At 39.6% G+C, this 23,039-nt stretch overlaps 1 protein-coding gene across 2 annotated transcripts in view; it reads left to right on the top strand.

The window, feature by feature from the left end:
- The window catches only part of il11ra (interleukin 11 receptor, alpha), a 48,861-nt gene that overhangs the window by 12,041 nt on the left and 13,781 nt on the right, over positions 1 to 23,039 (top strand). The window contains exons 1-2 of one of the 2 annotated variants that reach the window (XM_042395956.1): positions 20,952 to 21,010; positions 21,153 to 21,249. In XM_042395956.1, coding sequence (XP_042251890.1) covers positions 21,002 to 21,010; positions 21,153 to 21,249 — 106 coding nt within the window. In that variant the 5' untranslated portion in view covers positions 20,952 to 21,001. Of the gene's footprint in view, positions 1 to 20,951; positions 21,011 to 21,152; positions 21,250 to 23,039 lie in introns of those variants that run through there. The other variant, XM_042395957.1, reaches the window with a different exon arrangement.

Genomic DNA, 23,039 nt, shown 5'->3' with positions numbered 1-23,039 from the left:
GCAAAAATGTCGAGAAGAAACGAAAATATTGGATGACACGGTTAGAAATAATATTGTACAATCCAGGTGTTACTTGACTTGACTTGAGTAGACTGTGTTCAGTAGTTTTTCATGTTTCAGCTCATTTACTAGATAATATCTTTCCAAATGTTTCTTCTGTTTTTTTTTTCATCTGTTTAAACACGTTTCTTTTTTTGAGGCAGGTGTCCTTATTACTGACTGTCTGTGGTTGAAAGAATTTTAAGAAGACATGAATGTTTTCTCTTATGATGATCTGTATCCTACTCTGTATTTACTGTTGTTCTGCTCGTCTGTCTTTGCTGCTTCTCTTTATCTACCCTACCACGTCCCTCCTTTCTTTTTTTCTTGTTTTCCCCTCCTCATCTCCGTCCCTGCTCTCCTTTCTTTCTTATCTCGTTCTCTTCTTCTTTTCCATCTTCTCTCCCCCTCCTCCTCCTCCTCCTCCTCCTCCTCCTCCTCCTCCTCCTCCTCCTCCACCTCAGTTTCAACTGAATTGCTCAATCTGCAGTAAATTAAACATAAGCAATCCCAAATGATGAGTGTGGGATTTAGAGAGAGCATATCATCCAAGATAAAGTCCAACATGCTTAAAACGTATTTTTTTGCATTCACACAGTTTTTTGAAGGAAAAACACGCGACATGACCTGTGACACGACCTAACGGTAAACATAACAGCACAAGATGTAAGGAAGGGGTGATGTGCTGGATTTTTTTTCTTGCGGTCATTCATTTTTATTTGATATTTTTTCTGTGTTTTCATTTTTCCATGTGGTTTTGATTTGCTTCTTTTGGTCCTCATTAGTGTGGTTTGTTTTTATTTTCATTTTTATGTCTCCATTGTTGGTGTGAAAGCTCATGGTGCTGGTGTTTTTCCAACATACTTACCAGTAATGGAAGTTTTTTTTTTCTCTCTCTCTCTCTCTCTCTCTCTCTCTCGTAATGGTGACTTTAGAGGATCGTTTGAGAACTTTGGCTTCTTTTAGTAATGAAAAAAGGGTTTTGTTGATAAATAAATATATATTTCTCCAAGTAATGTATCAAAAAAAGTATTTACTCTTAATACTTCTTTACCTACCAAAACCCAAGGATTGTATTGACAATAGTGACGATAGTTGCTACTGTTAACAATCCAGTTGTTCTATACTTACTGCAAACTCATTGGATGTGTAAAATGTATCACTTCCTATTTACCAAACATCAAGTGTCTAGTTTAGAACTTGCTTTTATGAACTGTCTACACTGAATAAGTGCTTTGTTTATTCACGGTTGTGACTCGCAGGACAGAAATGTACTTGTATGTAGATTTCATTGAGATTATTCTGTATCTCTTCTTGTGTCTTTCTTCCTTTTTTGTTTGTCTCTTTCTCAGCAGCATTTTTGAGCAGACAGTCAGACAGTAGTAATCAAGAACGCATGCCTTTCTCATTTTTATGTTCTCTAACCTAGGATTTTTGTTTTTTTTCCCTTTGGTTTGGACTGTGCTGTGCCTGGAAGTAAAAAAAATACCATTTCACAATGCTCTTGGGTATAGTTGAATGACCGCTGAGGTATATTACACACTTGTGTGTGTGCGCTGTCTGTCTGTTTTCCCTTTCTCTCACTATTTCATTCATGTTTTGCTTATCTCCTCTTTCTCTCACTCCTCTTTTCTTTAATCTCAGTAGGTCTTCGTCTCTCTTTTTTCCCCCCTTTTACCCCTTTCTCTCATCTCCATTCTGTTACCTACTAAACTCTTTACCTCTTCCTCCTCAGCGTGTTAGGACAGTCAGCCAGCCAATCAGTAGTAATGGGGAAAGCATGGAGTTCCCAGCAGTGTGACTCATAGTTGTAGCGAACAGGGGTCGTATGTGTGTGTGTGTGTGTGTGTGTGTGTGTGTAGGATGGTCAGAGGGTGTGTGGGTGGAAATCTGTGGTAGGGGGCGGGTTTTGTGTGTGTGTGTGTGTGTGTCTGTATGTGTGTGTGCGCCCTAACATGTTTGTGTAATTTGGGTGTATGTGTTTCCCATGTCTTTCCTTCCTGCTGAACACGTGGTGAAAGCTCGTTGCTGGCTGTGTTAAAGGTCATGTGTCGGTGAATGTCAAACACACATAAACTGGGGTACATACTTGAGTTGGGCGATGCCTACCGAATTGGCACATGGCGAACATCGCGATGGATGATGATATTGTTGTTGAGGGGGGGGTTGTACTATATTTTATATATACTTTCTTTTATACTTTTTATATGTATGTATGTTGGATGTTAACTACTGTTTCTATTTTTTTGTACATCTGAGCCGAGTCACAGCCCATCCTCACCCACTCACCCGGTCTTTCCTTACTTTTCCTCCCTATAGCCCACGTGTAAGCTACCTCATCAAACAGATCATCTGATTATAAAAAGAATTTTAAATACTAGTCATAGTGATGTAACTGCAGAATATACCAGTGAATAAATTAAAAAAAAAACAGCAGTCAGCCCAGCAGATGTGGGGTGGGGGAACGGGGTGGGGAGGGTAGGGGGGGGGCTTTTAAATCACGTTGTTATGATGGCTCAGTGGTTTAGGCCCAACCCTAGTACATAGAAATATGCTGACATCCAATCTGGTGCCTTGAGAAAAAAAAAAAAAAAGTTTAACTATCTCACTTTTATGTTCTTTATCTCATCACACTTTTCCATGTAATCCCTCGAACCTTGTGCTTAAGTAGGCACACCATATGTTGTTTTTCCATTTAGTCAGGCTAAAAAAATGCCATCATTTGGCATGTGAGTGATGCTTTATATTATGCTATGCTCAAGAACAGTTTTGATTTAAAAAAAAAAAAAAAAAAAAGTTTAACACAGCTTGAAATTTTTTGGGTCGTTTGCCCTTAAATCCACAACTATGTGCATATGACTAGATAGAGGACAGTTAAACCGTTCCAGGGATATATCATGTTAACGTCAAGAAATGTATTGATAATGTAAGAAGATTAAAAAGCACATTTTCATGTATTTTTGGCACGAATATGATAAGAGTTCTCCCGCAGCAGTTAACATCATACTTTGGATGATGTAAATAGGAAATGAAGATATGATACTGAAGGAAAAATCTAAATATGATAATTACAAGGCAATTATCTCAAGTCACAAGGAGTGCCTTTTCATGTGTGTATGACGTCTGACCCGATTTGACGGAGTTGCGGCGCTTAAAAGGAGCGAGGTTGTCGACACACATCGCGTCCACGAGATTCAAATTGTTTATTGTCTGTTTTAAATAATGCTCGACCATATTTTTCTTTACTCGATAGTTTATTGGACCATGACAGGTGCTGTCTGAGCCCCCAGGACGCTAAGTGTTTGAATTATCTAGTCTCATTGTGATGACATAGTGTCAGTGTGGACAAATGAAAGTGTTCATAAACTACAGACAAACCAGAACATCATATTTTTTGTATACTCATGCACATATGTGTTTCTCAGTGTTGCATAAAACAGCAATCTTCAACTATCTGCTTTATGTCTTTATAATTACTCCCAGAAGTAGTGTGGCGCCAGTCAAATGTACGTGGACGCGCATTTGCACACACACACGCACGCACACACACACAGACACACAGACACACAGACACACAGACAGACACACACACACACACACACAACTCACACTGAGAGATCATCGGAGGAGTGTGGCAAAGCAGAACTGGGCAGAGTATATTGGCTAGCCAACATGCTGGCTTATTGACTTGGACAGAGTTTGGTACAGCTATCATCGGCAGTACATGCGTGAGAATATGTTTCTGCGTGTGTGCTCATGCATTTGATATGGTTTAATTTTTTTTTTTTTTCATGCAAGCTTTGATAACAAGCCATCAAATGACACATAGCCGATCTATCTTTCGCGGTTAAGATTGAGCTATTTGTTTGGTTAGCGCAGAAAGCAAATGCAGCTGTCTTATAATGGCACCACGGTTTTCCAACTTTTTACCCCAAAAATATCAAGAATCTTATTTTAGAATCACACAATTTCTTTTCTTTCCTCTCAGTCTTTTGGTCTCTGGCTGTCTGTGTCAATTTTTTTCTTTCTGTTTCTGATGATGGGTTGGCTTTGTGGACCTAGTAATTGATCACATAGGAGAGATTTGTGTATGTGTGTCTGTGTATGGCCCTGTGGCTGTGTCTGTCTGTGTGCAAGGCCTTGTTGGATAACAGAGAGCAGATGTGGGTGGGTAGGTGGGTGTATGTTTAAAGAGCCTGTCATTGGTTCATACAGAGCAGATGTTTGTTAGGCCATCATCTTCCTCCTGCTACTAGCAGCACCGACTCGAACTGTTCTGTTATATTTCAGATACCGGACCGGAGTAGAATAAATCAGACTCACAATACAAGTACATACCAGAGTATGCATGTGACACATACATGCAATCACAGACTCTTAAGCTGTATGTGTTTGGTCAGAGTGAGAGGTAAATGCATTGACAGATGTTTAGGTCAGTATACAGATGACTGGGTGTCTTAACTAGGACACTATCGCTATGGAATTTTCCAAACCACAGCTATAAAGAGCTGCGGTTTACGGTAATATTCTGGTACTGCCAGTTGACTGCAGTTGAACGTAGTCCAAACAGTTAAGCTTAGTTAAACACAGTTAAACACAGCCAAACATGTTGAGAGGTGAGATCACATCTACACTTGATTTTCTTTGTGGAAAAATTTCCTTTGTCACCTTTTTGTAGTTGGTTGATTTAGGTTCGCTCCATTTAAAAGAAAACTAGAGCTTGTTAACACATGTCACAAGAACTTAAGTTTCTTTTGTAGCTGGTTTGGTTAACATTTTTGTTCCTAATTAACTATACCTCAGTCTTTTCGACAGAGCATGAGGTGCAGTCATTTACTGTCAGCTAAACAGCTCTTGTTTAGATTAGTCCAGCTAATATAGCTAGCACTTTGTGTATAGTGAGCACGGATGAGAAACTTGAGTCAGAACAGCCACCCATGTGATTTTCATCTTCTGTTTGGAAGCATTATGGTTTCCCAGGAAATTATAGTAACAGTGAAGGAGTGGATCCCATAAAAATAGTCAACATTTTTCAATCCCAAGAGGGTAACATTATGTCTTTGGGAATATCAGCACACACAGTTAATTTGAGACTGTAAAACTGAAGGTATGCTGAAACAGGATATTGCTTTTACTCATCACAGTGTTTAATGCATATATTAAATGTGAAAGCAAGGTGAGGTGCAAGTCATTTATCTCACAGTGTTTTTAATCCAGATCAAAGCTTGACCTGAAAACGATTGCGCCATGAATTTTGCATAAGAGGGCTTGCCTTGGCTAATGTTGGGAGCTAAGTCAGTTCCATAGGAGTTCCATCTGTTTGGCCACTCTGCTCGTGGTACTTTGGCTCCCTTGTAGGACAGCTTGAAAGCCACTAAACTGGAACGAAATGTTTTGGCTTATGCGAGTAATTTTAAATGCAGACTTTATGAAGCTTGTTACCAAGCAAAAGAGAAGTTGGACATCTCACCGGAAAAAACAAACACTTTCTCTGTAGGTCAGAGAAATTACATCAGTTCTGGAGATGAAGCCTTGTCCTCTAATCTGTAAAAAAAAAAAAAAAAAAAAATTAAATGATAGTGGTATTGTTGAAGTTGGCAGAGTCCATGGACACTTCTACTCTGTGAGACATCCTGTCCCAGGATGCCGCAACTCAACTAGAGGTCAGGGGAAGTGCAGTGTTTCCGTTAAAATTGTATAGAACTGGCAGGTCGCCAGGCCAGGAGAATCCCCGCCAGGAAAAAAAAAAAATGTCATTGCTAAAAATAACGCCAAATATCTATTCATTCGGAAAGCAATAATGTTGGGGGCCTTCCTGTGCAGCGCTGTTATGGAACGTGAGTCTGTGTCATTGCCTGGGAAACTCCTAGTATCGTAGCTCCTTTAAGGAACAGGGCAGTGCGTAATGTGTGTGTGTGTGTGTAGGGAGTGTGTGGTCGAGCCAGTGCGAGCGGCAGAAAAGTGACGGTGAATGCAAGCGGAGCAGAGGAAAAGGTTAGCAGTAAGTTGTCAATCTGGCAGTTAATGTACAATACAGGCTACAGTGTGTAGGTTAATAAATACTGCAGCTTCTTAAGACAAAGAAAAGTCACGTCTGTTGTTTCCCCAACTGCTGGAAAAGTGAAGAGGGTTAGCTCCAAAGTTAGCAACAGTGGGTTAGCCTAACCTGACAACGCTAAACAGACAAACAGAGAAAGGAGAGATGTGTGGCTGCTGAGTCTCTGCTGAGTTTTGCTCAGTGTCCCCCACCCACCAGGGCCTCTATCTCAAAGCAATCAACCTAGGGAAAACACCAAAGTGTTTAGAGTTCCCTGATAATTTGGATGTGGGGTTGGTGTATTTGTCAGATGCTATCAAAACTGAAATGAAAAGGTTTCTGTGCATATAAACTTACATTCATGCTCAGTAAAGATCAAGCATTTCTGTTAGTGGTACATTTGCTTTTTTGGTGCAATTTTACAGTAATAATGTGACAGATGGTGCATCCAAAACAGCTGTGAATTCTTAGACAGTACGTTTCTTCTGCCAGCAAACAGTTTGCTATTTGCTCAGGAGATTTAGCTACATATCCTCTGTGGTTACTGGTGTGACTTTGCCAGTATTTAAAGTCACATTTAACTTTTTTTGATCTTTCAAAGCTTCTCCAAATCTCCCCTTTTCAGTACCACTCTGGCTCTGCGTAAAGGAGACAGAAGATTCAGATTCTGGCTGTGATTAACATTAGCACATGGTGGTGTTTACTACAGCACCGTCTGCCAGCATAGAGTGTTTTTTTCCAAAGATCCTTTCTAACCAGTGTAATATAAACACCTAACACTTTGCTGCGTGCAAGAAATTGATGGTTGTCCTTCTTAAGCAATTGTCATCTGGTACAGCTCACAGTTTTTCTTCCAATTCGTCCTTCTTCGCCATCACACATCTTCCTGGTAGGGATTACTCTTCAACGCTGCAATATACAAATATAGCTGCAAGCGGTTGGTATGTATTTTGAGGAGATAGCGCAGGATGTCTCTAGTGAGTTTCATAAGGTTTGCTCCAAGGCATCTTGAGTTATGAGTGAAAAGGTGATAGGCCACGCCCACTCGCACCGATCAATGTGGCACTTCAGATTTGGGTTAATACTCGCCCCCAGAGTGTGCACACCAATTTTGGTGAAATTCTGTCCACTAGGTTTTCAGATAGGCGTGATGTTCCAAGATTTATGATGATTGGACAAATGGTTGATGAGTTATGGCCAATATTTGCTAAGCCCCGCCCTTTGTAAAGATATTTTGGTTGATGGCGGCCATGTTTTTCAACGGATCTTGCTCATTTATAAGTGTATCTCCGTACTTCTGTATACTCAATTTGGTGTTTATAAAGTCAAAATTCAAAAAGTTCTATTCATACCCCTGTTTTTCAGTTTATGCAAATTAGCAAAAAATCCATCATGGTGGATTTTTATGGTCCAATAGGCTTTTTTGTAGAGCACATTGAACTATACTTGTGTGTGAAATTTCAAGTCAATCGGACTTACGGCGTGAGGGCCGTAGCCTTTCCAATATTGAATTTTTGGGCCTTAATTACAGCGCTACCATCTCGCTGATTGGGCTCATATTTCTTGGGAAGCACATGTACATCATTTCCAGGTATTGGGCCAAGTTTCATAGTTCATAGTCATTCCAGCTCACGGCAATTTGAGCTGCGGCAGAAGACAAATAATAATAATAATAAACCGGCACAAACACAGAAGGGTTCTAACCGCTTCGGGGTTCACCAGATGTCTGCAAATTTCCTACAGAGGAAAGAGGGACTACAAAAGAAATTTGAAAACATTCAACATCAGCTAAACTTTTGTTGGTCCTGAGTTATTAACCTTCTACCGAATTTGCATACTTCCTCGTTTCCTTGCCAAAACAGTGGCTCAAACGGGCAAGTACCAGATGGATTTCAGTATGAAGTTGATTATCTGCAACTTATTTTTTTTTAAAAACAACAGCCATGAATGTCTTAAACTGTTACACTTACATCCTTAGTTAGAAAACATGATAAACTTTGAAGCAGTTTATTTTCTGAATAATGTTTGGTAGCTTTTAGGGCTTCAACTACTGTGTGCATAAAACGTCAGTCCAAGATGACATCTTCACATAGCTGATGTCCCACAACCTTTTCAAACCCTAAAGGTATTCAGTCTACTTTGATATAACAATGAGAAAAGCAGCAAATCCTCACATTTGAGAAACCAGAACCAGAGAAAGTTTGCAATTTTCTTCTTGATAAACGACTGAAACAAATGTATCAATGATCAAACTTGTTGTCAATTCATTTCCCCAGCAACTGACTTATCAATGTATCAATTAATTGTTTCATCTTCATCATTGGTTACTCAACAGACCAATAGCGCACATGCATATGTGTATGCATTGATGTGTGTATGATTCACCACTATATGGTGGTGAATCATACACACATCAATACTTGAGTGTATTTATTTATTTATTATTTTTTACTCACCTTCTGGTTTAGTTTTTTGTCATAAAATTTGGTCTTAAAACTTCACAGAAGTGTATATGGACAAGTGTGTGTTCTCTTCTGGTGTGCGTGCGGCACAGTCTTTCTCTCTGACTAATAACGCACATGCACATGCACAATCACAAACACAAAATGTACCCATACCACATATCCATGTGGGTATAGATTACAAGCCAAGGGGTCGGTGTGCAAGTTGTGTGTCAGTTCGGGTGTGTTTTTAGTTCAGCCTTCACTCCATTATGCATTTCAGCGTGTGTTTGTTTATACGTGAGGTTGGCTTCAGTATCACAAACTTGTGCGCTAGCTGGATAGCGGTCTTCATTCAGCTGTGTGTGTGTGTGTATGTGTATGTGTGTGTGTGTGTGTGTGTGTGTGTGTGAATAGCTGGCATATGGTAGCCATCTTGCCCTGGCGACTGAGCCGAAGGAAATTCCAGCGTTGTAGAGCTGAGGCCAAGATACTGCCGCAGCACACATGCACGCACGCACACACACACACGCACACTTGCACACAGCACAGTACAGGTTTGTGATACTTGCGCCAAACACACACGCACACAGTAATATTTTTGAAAGGAGTAATAAGTTAATGGAAAATTCTGCTTTCAGTAACGAGCGTCAAACTGTTTTCACATTTTCTGATTGCTTAATATAAAATTACTTAAATAATATTCTCACTCTTTCTGTCTCTCTCCCTCTCTCTTTCACACTCTCACTCACACACACACTAACACACTCACACTCAGGCCTTTGTCTGCGGATTGGCTGGGTGCTATCTCTGTACACACATGGCAGCCATTACTCCTTGTGTGTTTAGGCTTGGGTAAAAGTTGGAAGCCAGCCGAGCAGCTCGACTGGCATCTATTTTCCATTTATCACGCTGTATATAGTAGGAGCCATCGTAGAATCCAACTTTATGTATTTGTCCTGAATTAGCAGCTCCTGCAGCGATGACCAGTGTCAAAATTTTCCATCATGCATCATTTCTTTATTATTCCTGCAGTCGTCAACAGATAAAAACTCGAATAACTCAATCTGTCTGCTTTGAAGTGCAATCGTTAGGAATCGTTCATTCGGATAACTGAATTCTGTAAAAAAAAGTAAAACGATACGATCATATTATTACAATAAGAATCCACTTTAAGTTGATAAGCAAAAATATTGAATTATTGTGTTCCCTGTGATGATTGCAATGTGTGCGATGGAATAAGCATGTGGATTTCTTTGAATTTAAAGGCATTCACTTTCCTTAAATTTGCATCGAAATCGTATTTCTTATCCACTGTTTCAATTGAAATTCAAGAGCTGATTTTGAATCGATGAACCATTAACATGACAGTTCAGTGGCAAGCACAACTTTGATTACACAGTCATGAGACTTTAACTCTATTTTGATCCGGGTGCCTGATGTGTTAGCAACATGAACATCGTAGCGTCGGTTGTTGACATTCAAACCGCGTCACTGTATGTGCTGTAAGACAGATGGTTAGTCTGAAGTGTTTCTGAATCAAAGCCAGAAAGTATGTGTAATCAATTCTCTATCTCTTCTTTCCGTCTTTCTAACTTTTTATTCTTGTATCTGTATCCCCCCTCCCTCCTCCGCTCACCAGATATTTCCACGTACTGCTTTGGCTTTCTTGGTAACAGAATTTTTTTATGCTTATCGTCTTTCCTTATCTTCCTCAGGAACACAAGCTCTCATTTTTCCACTTCAGCTGTTCCCTTATCTCGTGTGCACTCATGACCGGTCCACATTAGATGATTTGATTTCAAAGCCTGACTGAAACTTTCTCTGCCTGAGTCTTCCCAAGAATACCGAATAATAATAATAATGCTAATATTGTTTTCAATATCAACAGGGGAAACAGGCAGTGAAAGAGAGAGAGAGATGGGAGAGATTTACCATAAAGGCAAAAAGCGGTGCCAGTTATTTTCATCTACACCATAACACCATCAACAATATATCATTAAAGTGTGAGGTTTTATGGTTTTTACAGATTTTCACAGACAACTTCACTTTAAGCCGATTTTGACTCTGATTATACGTTCACACACGCAGCACTACAAGATAGAAAAACTAGAAATGTCAAGAAGAAAAATCTACTTGTATTATAAGTGGATAAAAACAAGTGACTGATGCTAAAGGTTTTTTAAATGTAAATGTTTTGCTAAATGTGTTTAGATATTCGAGATAAATATGAATGAATTCAGTTTCGAACTCCTTAACAAACAGCAGCAAACACTTGAATCCTCACTCAACCGTGACCGACCCAAATCTTTCTTTGAAAGTGCAATGACTCACACTTCTCAACAAATCTGTGTAAATCATTTCATGTTCACAGTATCACTGTGACAACAGCTGCTTATGTTTAAATAAGAGGGTATAAAAAAAAACAGAACAGTAAAATGTAAAAATTACATGAGAATTATTTTTCTTTCTGTCTTTTTTTTTTTTTACCACCAACATAATAACAACGGTCTGCACAAGAGATTTATTGACAGTGAGAAAAATACAAAATATCAGCGGCCACATCCGTTACGGGGTTAAAATGAAACAACTGTAAAACAATAAAATGGTAACAAACACACACAGTAAGGAGCCAGGCTTGCACTGAGGTGTTTCACATATGGTAATACAACACAAACACACACACACACATGTCAGTCAGCAGTGTTGTTATCGCCTGGAAAGGTCAGATGGACAGGGTGTGCAGTGGTTGCCGTGGTTACCAGAGTAAACACCAGAGCCATTGTATTCCGCCCCCGCTAACATGGCACCCTTCTTGGCTTGACTTCCCTATCTTGTTGGTTTAGTGCACGTACGCGCACACACACAGAATCCATACTCTCTCTCACACACACACACACAGTCACACTGTGTTCTCTCATTCTCTCTCTCTCTCTCTCTCTCTCTCTCACAAACACACACTTAGGGTAGCTAATCCCTCAACTTGTCATCATTTCCTTAGTCTTGAGCACAGGTTCCCGCAATGACACACACAAAAACACACACACACGCATACACACTGATGACCAAATTGTGCAAGCAAATTAAACATCAATCTTAGTTAATCTTTAATTTATGACATAACCTCTACTGACCTGTCCTCATGAACAGGACATCCTGTAATCATTTGTTATGTCACTGGACTGCAAAACAGCGAGCGTGTATAAGCGTGTGTGTGTACAGAAAATGACATTAAAGAGACTAATCTGACTGGATAGACTTAAATCTAACTATGGGTATGTTTGTGTTTATTTTTATTAGCCTGTTTTTTCTGCATTTTTAACTCTTAACGTCTATTTGTTTTACCTTGTATTTAAGCCCCGTGTTCTGCTCTTTCTCCTCCCACTCAGTCTTTTTCCTTTTTCCTCTTTCTGTCTTTCTCCCCTATCTCTCTGTAGCTGTTTTCTCATATGAACTCCGGTCAATGTTTGGAGAATCAAGTCTGGACAAAGGTTGCAAAATTATTTTTTGTCCACCGGCCAAATATGTAGTGAATGTTGAGATTTTACCATTGATTTTTTTTTTTTGGCTGGTGAGTGAAGCAAATCTACCAGTCAACTTGCGTATTTTACCAGCATTTTGCTCGCGGCTGGTGCCAAATCTGTGCTCTGTCCGGACATGGTCCGAAGTTGCCCTTTCACACATGGCTCACAACAGTCTGTCAAACACGTTCTCACCTGCTGGGAATAGTCTTGTTTGGTTTTAGGTGAGGGGCGGCGCCTATGTAGACGAGGCTACTGACTCATCCATAATGATGACTGTTTATGCGCTGATATCAATACTACATGTACCTGGACGTATCTGGACATCATCCACACGCCCACTCGCTCTCTGCGAATTATCCGGACAACGATCTGCTCTATTCACACATGGGCTCAATCGGACATTACGCAGACTTTGTGCTCGGGAACTGGCAGGACAAAGTTTGTTTAACGTCCGGCCCAACTGATTCGAACATTCATGCTCTCACATCCAGCTCCTCCGGGGTAATGTCTAGATAAGTCCGAGGTTGCGGTGCATGTGTGTGAGAGCAGCTTCTGTCTTTGCTTCTTGTCTTGTAAAGCTGACTGAATGTGCCGTGGCATGCCAGTGTGTGTGTGTGACTCACCATGTGAGATTGTGCGCTGCCACAGAGAGGACTAGCTAAAAGAGAGCTCTTTTTGCATCTGATTACTCATTGTCAGCGTGCACACAGCTCATCTTACTATGTCTTTTTCATCATCAAGTGCTTCTAGGCACATCTGTTTTTTGACTTTTATTCATGATACCTCGGCTTTCACTCTTGACCTGCTTGTCAGTGTTGGCTTAGGAGGAATGTTTTTCACCCAGGAATTTTAGCATGTTCTGTTTCTCCAATTACATTTAATCGCTCTGGTTGTGGTTCTGGTTGTGTGGATTTACTAAGTCCATAAAATATAAATAGCAGCGATTTTATTTCTAAGAACAAATTGTGTATTTGGCGGATTTGGGGCACAGTTGTTTTGCATCTCTGTGCATATGGGAATACTTGCATTATGGCTACATGGTAACAATATCCATGACTGCACTCTCCAGTCTATTCTGGTTCTTGCTGGAAGAGTTACAGTAGAAAGGTGAGCGGAGGGGGTGAGTCACTGAATAGGCTTGTGTTTAGACACATACACACACACACACACACACACACATACAACCTATGGAAAGAAAGAGTGTTGAAATCCGAGAAGCTTATGGTGGTCCTTGACAGCGTTGGTCTACTGGAAATGCAGAAAGCCAGGCAGACAGATAGATAGACGGATGATATACACACAGAAACAGAGAGAAAGGGGGTAATCTATCACAAGGAGCGCAGTTATCATGCATAACATGGCGGCTAATTTGCTATGCGGTCCCTTTACACAGAGTGTGTTATTTTTCAGTAGTTAGTGAGGAAAAGAATTTATCTCCAAACCACCGTACAGGTAGCTCGGTGCATGAGGGCCATCATAGTTCATTATGGGCGTGTTTACTCTGGATGAAAGTGTGGTTTTTCAGATTTAGCTTCAGAAAGACCTCATCCAGCAGCTGAGGAAAGTGGCTTGTGGTAAAAAAAAAAAAAAAAAAAAAAAAATCAGGCCTGTAGAGATTCCAGCAGTGATAGGTTGAAGAGTGAGCTCAGCTGTGCCTTCACCGGTTTTACTGAACTGGTTTCTTTCTTTTGCATCAGAGGAAAAATATCTTAACGTTTGTGAGTCCAGCTTTTTTCTAAACCAAGCACTTCCTCACCACTCTCAAGGATAGTTTATGTCCATATGTGATACTGGAATTTCACTTGAGAAAATCAGGTGAATCCACACGGTTTCACTTTTCTGTCTCGTCACAGTTTTGATTTTCTTATTATTTCCCCTCTATGTGATTTTTTTTTTTTTTTTTTTTTTGCTTAAACAAATTTATTTTTAAAGTGATCTCTCGCAGTGAAGCTTTTAAGTTTCTTCCCAAGGGTATCTGATAAAACCTACACAGCAGAGATGAAACAAAGGCTTTTCTCTAAACTTCCAACTGGTTACATCCGATAGATTAGACCAAAGGAGTAGCTCTGCTGGACCAACATCACACATTCAAACCTTTGCTTTGTGTACTTAGACTTAGAAAAAAAAAAGAAGAAGAGGAAATGGTCAGTTTCACCAAAAGACACACCTAACATCTAACGTCATCTAAACATTAGCATCACTGACATGACAGACGAGATGAAGAGATCGGTTTAGGTGACGGGGAGATGCGCATCACATTCTCATGTCATGAAAGCTCAGCATTTATCTTACTTTTGTATCAGAGGATCCCCGGTTTGGTCTTTTCTTTGGCTAAGGGAACAGTTTTGAGATAAAATATGCTGGTTTGATGGTCCTCTAAATGGACGTCTGCCAGAAATAACTCAAGGTTTTAGGGTGGAACCTGAGATATCCAATCTACACTACGTGACCCTGCATTTACTAAAGGAACATGCACATACACACGTAGAACAGACCCACCATACAAACACAGCAGAGAGCAGGAACACGTTACTCAGGGTCGAGAGGACGGATTAGCACTTTGCTCTCAGGGAACAGCATTGTTCCCAAGTGTTAGGGAAGGAGATTTGGAAACCCTTGTATAAATATGTTTACTGGACCTCGTGCTGTCTGGCATTTGTGATGGAGAACAATTAGTGCTTGGGCAGGAAAACACAGGCGGGGAGAGAAAGACCTCAAAAGACGGTGAAGGGGGGGTGGGGAGGTAGAGATAAGAGACAGACAAATGGGAATCGATAGAGTGGAAATATTTCACGGGTGTAAGGGAAAGGTGCAGGAAGGTAGGGAGATGCAGCCCTGCATTTTCTGATCTCTAGTTACTCTGGAGAAAAGCAGGAAAGGGGAGAGGGTAAGCCATTATAAACTCTAACACAAATATGTTTACTGAACCTTGAAAGTTCTGGCATTAGAGGGAGGGAAAACGTTGCCAAGGACAAACTGTAGAGTTTAGTAAAGCAAGAAAAAAAAAAAAAAAAAAAGAAGTGCTTCAAGGTTCTAAAAAAAGTGTGTGACACAGACTGAAAGTGGTGGATAGCGAAAGAAGCATCTAGTGTCTTTCCTTTTGCAGCAACTAAATCAATATTCCCTTAACCCATTTAAGCCTATCAACAAATATTTGCTGCTTGTTCACCAGATGACTCGTTATATTTTTATGCCTGTAAGAACCATTTTTCCCGTCGTAAAAACGTGTAAAAGTCCCACCAAGATATCATAGCGGTTACTCTGCCATTTTTTCAAATCCATCAGAAATCTCTTTGTTTATGTATGAATTACAAATACTGGCAGCGCCTCCACTTAGCAGGAATACACACAACTGCTGTGACAATCGGAAACTCAAAAGATATATCTTTAATGGAGTACTCTTTTAAGTTATCTGCACAATTAGCAAAAATATAATGTTTTGCTATTATATGTTTTAATCCCAATGACAGTTTAAATGTGTTTGTGTGTGTGTGTGTGTGTGTGTGTGTAAAGATTAGAGTCGACCAGTGTACGGAATGTTCTGAATTTAAAGAAGTGTAAGAACATGTGAAGGGAGGGATGGACAGAGGAATGTAAGCAAGTAAGGAGTATGTGAGACTTGAATTCTGCTGAGTGCGCTGTGTGAAGTTACAGTGCCGTAGTGGTGAATGTAACACCGCCGTGCTATATCATAAGACACCAATGGAAATAGAGTTTATCTCTTCTCCCCCTTTTAAAGTTTTCCCAGAACTCAGTGTACATTTTTGGACAGATATCATTTCGTGAGCCGCTGTGAGCGCCTCGGCCTTCGCTGCGCCGCTTTCTTCATCTTGTTTTTTTGGCAGATACACATGCAGCTTCTCTCAGGAAAAGGAGGTGATGAAATCCACCATCCATGTCTTGATCTGTATCTTCTAACGTGCTGCAGGTGTATGTTGGTCTGCGATATCTAAAATGGGTTTTGAAAGCCAGGCCATTGACCAACGGTCATGGAACAACAATAGCTCTTGCCCAACTCACTTGCTCAATCGGGCAAGTGGTAAGAAAAAAAAAAGTAAAAATAATGAAATAAAAAATGTTTCAATAATTTTTTTTCGATCGTTGTCGTATCATAAATTGTGTTCTTGTTCTTCGGCACACAGCGTAACCCCCTCCCCTCGCACACATCGGAGAATATCGGGATGCACAGTTAGCCAATCAAGAATTGAGAAGGCTAGTAGTGTGAAGCATGAAACAAACATCCCTCAGGATCTTGTGAGCACTGTCAAAGTGGAGGAATCAGTGGAGCATGTAATTTTTCTCTGCCATAAATACTCTGGAGAACGACAAAAATATTACAGAGGGAACTCAGGAAGCTCAGAGTGGAAGAAATGAGTCTAAAAAATGTATTTGCCAGCGGGTAAAGGAGTCCTCCGTTATTTGAAAGAAACTGGGCAGATCAAAAGAATCTAGTGTTCAGTGAAATATATTTTTGACATGCAAGAATGTTTGTTGCTTCGCATCTGTGACCATCAGTGTCCTTGTTCTCTTTCATTTACTTAAAGGTTAAACAAGACAATTAACTTTAGTATTTGTTATTTGATAACCGATAATAAATAAAACAATTTATATAGGGAACAGTAGCTTTCTGACCCACATATGAAAAAAAACCCATTAATGTTGAACCCTGATGGTGGAATGATAAATGTGCCATAATACTTTTCCTACAGTGGTTAAGTTAATAGGATCAACCTTTAACCTTCAGCTGAGCTGTTGTGGGAAACAAAATAAAAAACAGCTCAAGACATAAAGGAAGGACATGAAAAAATCAAAAGAAAGTGGTTGCAGTGCTTCTTATTATGTATGGAAGTATGGAGCACAAAGACAGATGGATTTATAAACTACTCAACTATTACTAGTATTACTATACTAGTAGTTACTACTACTACCAACTACTGTGTCATGTCATGTATTGTATGTCTTTAAATATATGATCCACAATGTATTTTGCCATTAACATTTTGTTCATTTCCCGTGTTTTTAGAGGTTTGACTGCTTAAAAAAAACATTTTAAGACTTAAATAACGTCACTTAGCTCCAAATAGAAATCTGTCCCTTTAAATTATACACAGATATTATAAATAAACCCCTTCCACAGGCAGTAGTGATGTAGCAAAATAACGCTGTGCCAGAGACTGACAGGTTTGAGAGGTCATAAGTAAGACACACTGCTGCTTGTCACAGCGTCAGATGACACACACCAGACGTGCCTTACAGACAGAAGAAGTAGTCAGAGCATGTGGTGATCTGGTGAGTAAACGTCCTAAAAACTGGTGATTTTTTTTTTGAGGAGTTGAAGAGTTGCCATCGCAGTTATTATTATTATTATTCTTTGGATAGTGTTCCATTTTCTGAAGCCAAAAGTCCTCATCCCATTTGACTGACGACAACTATCATCCTTATTATTTCACCAGCACCAACGTTGTTAATCAGCGTCTAATATTTACCACACCAACACGTGGTGGCCATTGCTTAGACAATGGCAGCCCCCCAGCACTTATATGAGCCAAACATAACACCTTGTCCTCCTGATTGTATTTATTTTATCGTTTAAACAATCATGCGATCTGTTTGGCAGGATAGCCTCGTCCGCACAGAGACGCCAAGGACCAAAGGTTACGGGTTTAATCTCACTCACAGCCACAATGAATGTTTAAAAAGCGCCTCTGTGTAAAACTCTATAGTCCAGTTAATTTTTTTCTGTAGCCCAGTATCACACACAACTTTAATGGAAGCCAACTGTTATATAGTTCTTCAAAATACGCTACAGTTTTTATATTCGCGAGCAACTCAAAAGCAGTAAAGCATAAGTAACAACCTATTTATTTGACATTTCCACTTCTAGTGTTACGAGACACCTTGTTTTCATACCGTTTCTAGCCGTCTGTCACTGTTTATGACATACGAGGTCCAGTTGCTCTCTCAATATCCACCTTTTTTCTGTGACCACCAGGGTAGATAGATAAAGTTATAAGGCACAGTGAACTGCTGCATGACTTACAGCCAGTCTTCGGAATAAGCTTTGTTTTGGTTTTCCTCTGCTGATCCATGTAGTACCGATGATGTAGGATGACAAGTTGCCAAAACTGTCAGTACATGTGCCTTTTTGTTTACAACTCTTGCTTCATTTGTGAGAAGTCATATGAACCCAACATGGACTAGAACTAAAAGATCTTTTACTTTTTATTTTACTTCTTTTCCCTTTATTGTTTATTGTATGCAGCAGCGCACATGCTCAGATGAGACAAACTGTCTTGAAAAATAGTTTCTGATATTTAAATGAAATTCAAATCAGTGAGGATATTGTGAGCTTCCCAATTTGAGTGAGTTGTCGTAGCTTCCATCTTCAAAACAATAAAGAAAACTTCTACTGACGACGGAGCCTCGATGACTTCATCAAACACTTGAACTCTTCTCTCTGCCTACCTTATTTGTTCATGTTCCATTTGTCGTAAGATTTCAGACTACAATCGCTAAATATAAAAAGGATTATGTGCGAGCGAAGGTCACTGTAATTGTCAGCCTCCGACCTCGTCCCGCAGTTTTGCATCGGTGCTCTTTGTGAAACAGAACTCTGTTTGACATTGAAGGATAATCAGTTTCTGTACACATGAAAGCAGCGAGCTCTTACCTTTTTTTTCTTCGCTCGCTCACTCACTCACTCACTCACTCACAGCCAGTCTGGAGGTCACGTCTATAGAAACATGCCATCGGAGAATTCAAGGGTGAGGTAGGATGATGAATAGTCTCCAGAAAAATAGACAATTTTTAGAGCTATAAAACTTTTTTTATTTTCTTTGAGGCGCTGCGTGATCGCCGTTGGCTGAAAAGTCAAACTTCTTTCCAGTTTCAACTATTTAGGCTTGATTTCAGCCTCGCCTTCACACACTTTTTCATTTAGTCAGGAGTATTATATAAGTGACATAACAGACATGCACTCATTCATGTTTTAATATGGGTCTGGAGCAGAGCGTGCACTGCCTCACTTCTGTCATTCTTTCCTTTTTTTCTTGCTTTTTTTTGTCTTTTTTTTTTTTTTGTTGATCTAAAGCCGAGTTTTGGTGTGCAGTAAACACTTTCTTCATTTTTTAAATTTTTCATATTGCCTGTGTTTGACCACCGTTTGATCAAAATTGTTTATTGTTTATTGATCTTTCACTGTGTTATGTCCCAACCGTCTGTAACATCCTGTTTGAACAGGAAATACATTCGACTGAAGACGTTCCATTTTTATGGTGCTTTTATCTTCCCTTTCTCACCATAGAGGTGTAATTATGTGGTGTTGAAACGGTTCACATGAGCATATCTCACATGTAGGTCTATAAAGAGAAATTGCACCTTAGATAAGATACGTGTGTGAGGAATGGAGATATTGGCCTCAGTAGCTCACAAACACGTGCACCACATAGTCTTGCTCTTATCACATTCAGACCTTTTTTATTCTCTCTCTCTCTTACACACACACACACACACACACACACACACACACACACACACACACACACACACACACATATCAGGAGTTAAGTTGTCATGTTATGTTATGAGCCTCTGGGTACAGCATTAGCTGATAAAATAAGTAAACAGTGTTTGAGTGAACAGCAAAAAACATGCAGACAAACAGCACACAGTGTTTCAGGGTGTCAGTGATCCTTATGAATGATCTGTATGAGTAGAGCTGTCTGTTGTAAACATCCCCTGAGAATAAAAATATAACATCACACTCCCATAGCTCCATGACAGAGAAAAGTTCATTTCTTTTTTTATATGTTCTGTAATACAGGACTTTTTTTCTCTCATTGTAAATTTAACTAAAAGCAGATTACTTTGTTTCTCTGCTATATAGATCTGCTGTGCTTAAATTGCTGTGCTTTAATTTAAAAAACTCAAAAGGGAGAAACTTCAATTTATATTTTTTGGTTTCATGAAGGCGGCCTCTGTGTGTGCAATTACCATTCAAAACGTTTTTGTTCTCTATCTACATAGAGCAATTCTTTTCCAAAAATTCACATGAAACTCATTTGCATTAAGCGGTGACCTCAACATTCGGTTAGTGGCTTTCACTGGCGTCAGTATAGGCAGACAGCAGCTGCAACACAACACAAAAAGAGCAACGGACTTTGAACCATAACCTACATTAGTTCGCTAGTGTCTCTCTCTTATCTACAAACAAAGATGCAGGTCTTGTCCTGCACCATGGCTTGTTAAAAAACTTAGCAAACAAGCCACGCAACGAGGGAAATGTTTACCGCTAAAGCAGGTTAGCTAGGTTAGCTGTAGCACGTTGAACAAATTGCTCGCTAATATCAAAAGAGAGAGTTTTCCATGCATGACACATAGTGTACCATACATGTAGTAAATGTATTGTAAATGTGTTTGCAATATTCAAATAGAACCAAAGCATAATTATAAACAGATAGACTTTTTTTATCTACTCCAGCGCCCTCTACTTTTTCCATAATTTATGTGTTTAGTTGATTTACAGCACAAAAATGAAGATGGATCTTTTCAGCACAAATAGAACTTTCAGAGTTTCTGGGAAAAGTCAAAGCCACTGGAAACAAAAAAATTTCCAACTTAGTTTCCTTCTGGGTTTTTTTTTATGGGAAATGTGTTTTTAATTTTCAGAAGGACTCACACTAACAATTCCACTTGTGAGATACCAGTTGTCATTTGCATTTATTGTACTCCATGTGACAGCATTTACAATACTGAGGAAAACGCAGACACAGCTTGTTTTTTTGTTTTTGTTTTTGTTTTTTTTGAAGTGATCACCTGCAGCATGTTGTCACCAAGCAGTTTCTACATTGCTATGTAGTTGCTATAGTGAGGAAATTCACCAAAAGAAATTCAAACAAATGAGAAATTCAGGCTGTTTTTCCAAGCATTTTTTTTCTTTCCATAACCAAAATGGAGTAGGAATGATGACGGTGATGACGACGGCGATGATGATGATGATGATGATGATGATGATGATAATGCTGCTGCTGAATCTTACTGTCAAACTTTTTAGGCTTTGAAACGACGCCAAATCACTTTACCTTCCCCTTTCCCAACTCTGTGTCTCTCTAGATGCCAGGTCTTTTGTCCAGTCCTGTGTGTCTGACAGTCATCTGGTTTTTATCTTGGTCGCTGTGTTCCAGTCGTGCTCAGATTTGGACCGATGAAGGTAACACACACACACACACACACACACACACACTGCACAGAAAAACACTTTTTCACAAGGACATATTTAACGATACATTTTTTTCAAATGCACAGGGCACACACCTATGCATACACTGTGCACACACACACATGCACACATGCCATGCACGCATACACACACACACACACACACACGCACACATGCCATGCACGCATACACACACGCACACGCACATGCACACGCACATGCACACATCCTGTTAAGGATCAGGTATGGATTCCTTTGTGAACTATTTTGGGTGCACTTGACTTATCTTGACTCAAAGCACTTAGGAGACCTAAAGCTACAGCAGAGGAAAGAAGGAAAGAAACACATCCAAAATTTAGAGTAAAGTAGCTCGGTACAGTGCACAGTTTTTAATATTTTTTTTTAGTTTTTTTTTTACTTGGGAACACAGTATAAAACACTGACACATTCCTTCAAGCGAAACCTTGATCAGGGAAGCTTTTCTCCTGTTGAAACACATCATTGCTGATTTTATGGTTCTTTTCTCTGCCCAGTGTTGGATGTGCAAATTCAGTTTTTTTTTTTATAGTTGAATTGAAATTCGTGTTTTTGTTTGGATTTGCACAAGAATTCTATTGTTGAATCTTTTTTTTTTTTTCCCCCTCACATAGCACTTCAGGGATCTGTCTGGTATTAAGAAATGGACTGTCTTTACAAATGCTGTCCTTCCCTCTTTCTTCCTCTCTCTATTATCTATTTCTAAAATAAACCAAATAATCACTTAAGCAATAAGAATACTCACCCTTAGCCATGCAGGTAAAACTGTCAGAGTTTCCCCCTCTCATTAATTTGACCCTACAGTGTCTCCGGAGTCTTTTTTTTATTATTTGGAAAGTACTAAGTTTCATCCAGCTTGCAATTTCTGTCCACCCTGCCTGCCATCTGATTTCAATGTCAGGAAAAACTTGCGGCCTTCCTGTGTGCATTAATGTGTGTGAACGTGTATTTGTGTATAGGAATGTGTGAATGCATGTTTGTGTGTGCATATGTGTGTGGTTTTATATATATATATATATGTGTGTGTGTGTGTGTGTGTGTGTGTGGGTGTATGTGTATACATGTGCACATGTCTGGGCCCTTTTGCCAGAGGCAGAATCAGATATGAGTGGAACGCTGCGGGTTTTGGGAATAATGTACTTCACTGCCAATAAAACATGAATACACACATTCAGAGCAGCAAACTCTTTGCACTGCATCAAGGCCTCAGGTAACACACACACACACACACACACACATACAGAAACAGAGGGAGGGGAGCTTGTGTGTGTGTGTGTGTGTGTGTTTTCAGTGTTTAAAAGGAAAAAGAAAATCTGGTTACATCTGGTGAGAGAGGCATTAAATAAAAGTTTAAGATAGAGGATAGATTGTCACAGAGGTAGAAACGACAAGAATGGAGACAGATAAAGATATGAATCATGTTAATTAATGAGAATTGAATTGAAATTGAACAATAATTGAATTCAAAGAAAAATTTAAAAAAAAATCCGCAATAAATTAGGGTTGAATGATTAATTGTTTGTATGTTGAAATCCTAATTTGCAAGAGACAGGATTTTAATTGCAGTTTAACTGTTATTTATATGAGTCCCTCCTGAGCAGCTGAAAAATGAAGCCGATATGGAAGTGCCAAAAACTGCAGTCCCTCAAATGACCACTTGAGGCTGGCTCTAAAAGCGAGTCGATCCCCATAGACCCCCATGTTAAAATGCCCAACTGTACAGCAGAAATAAACATGTTTACAGA

Source organism: Thunnus maccoyii, chromosome 19 (assembly GCF_910596095.1).
Source record: "Thunnus maccoyii chromosome 19, fThuMac1.1, whole genome shotgun sequence".
In the NCBI taxonomy this organism is placed as follows: domain Eukaryota; kingdom Metazoa; phylum Chordata; class Actinopteri; order Scombriformes; family Scombridae; genus Thunnus; species Thunnus maccoyii.
Note: the sequence above shows the minus strand (reverse complement) of the source record. Positions and strands in the feature narration are given on the sequence as shown.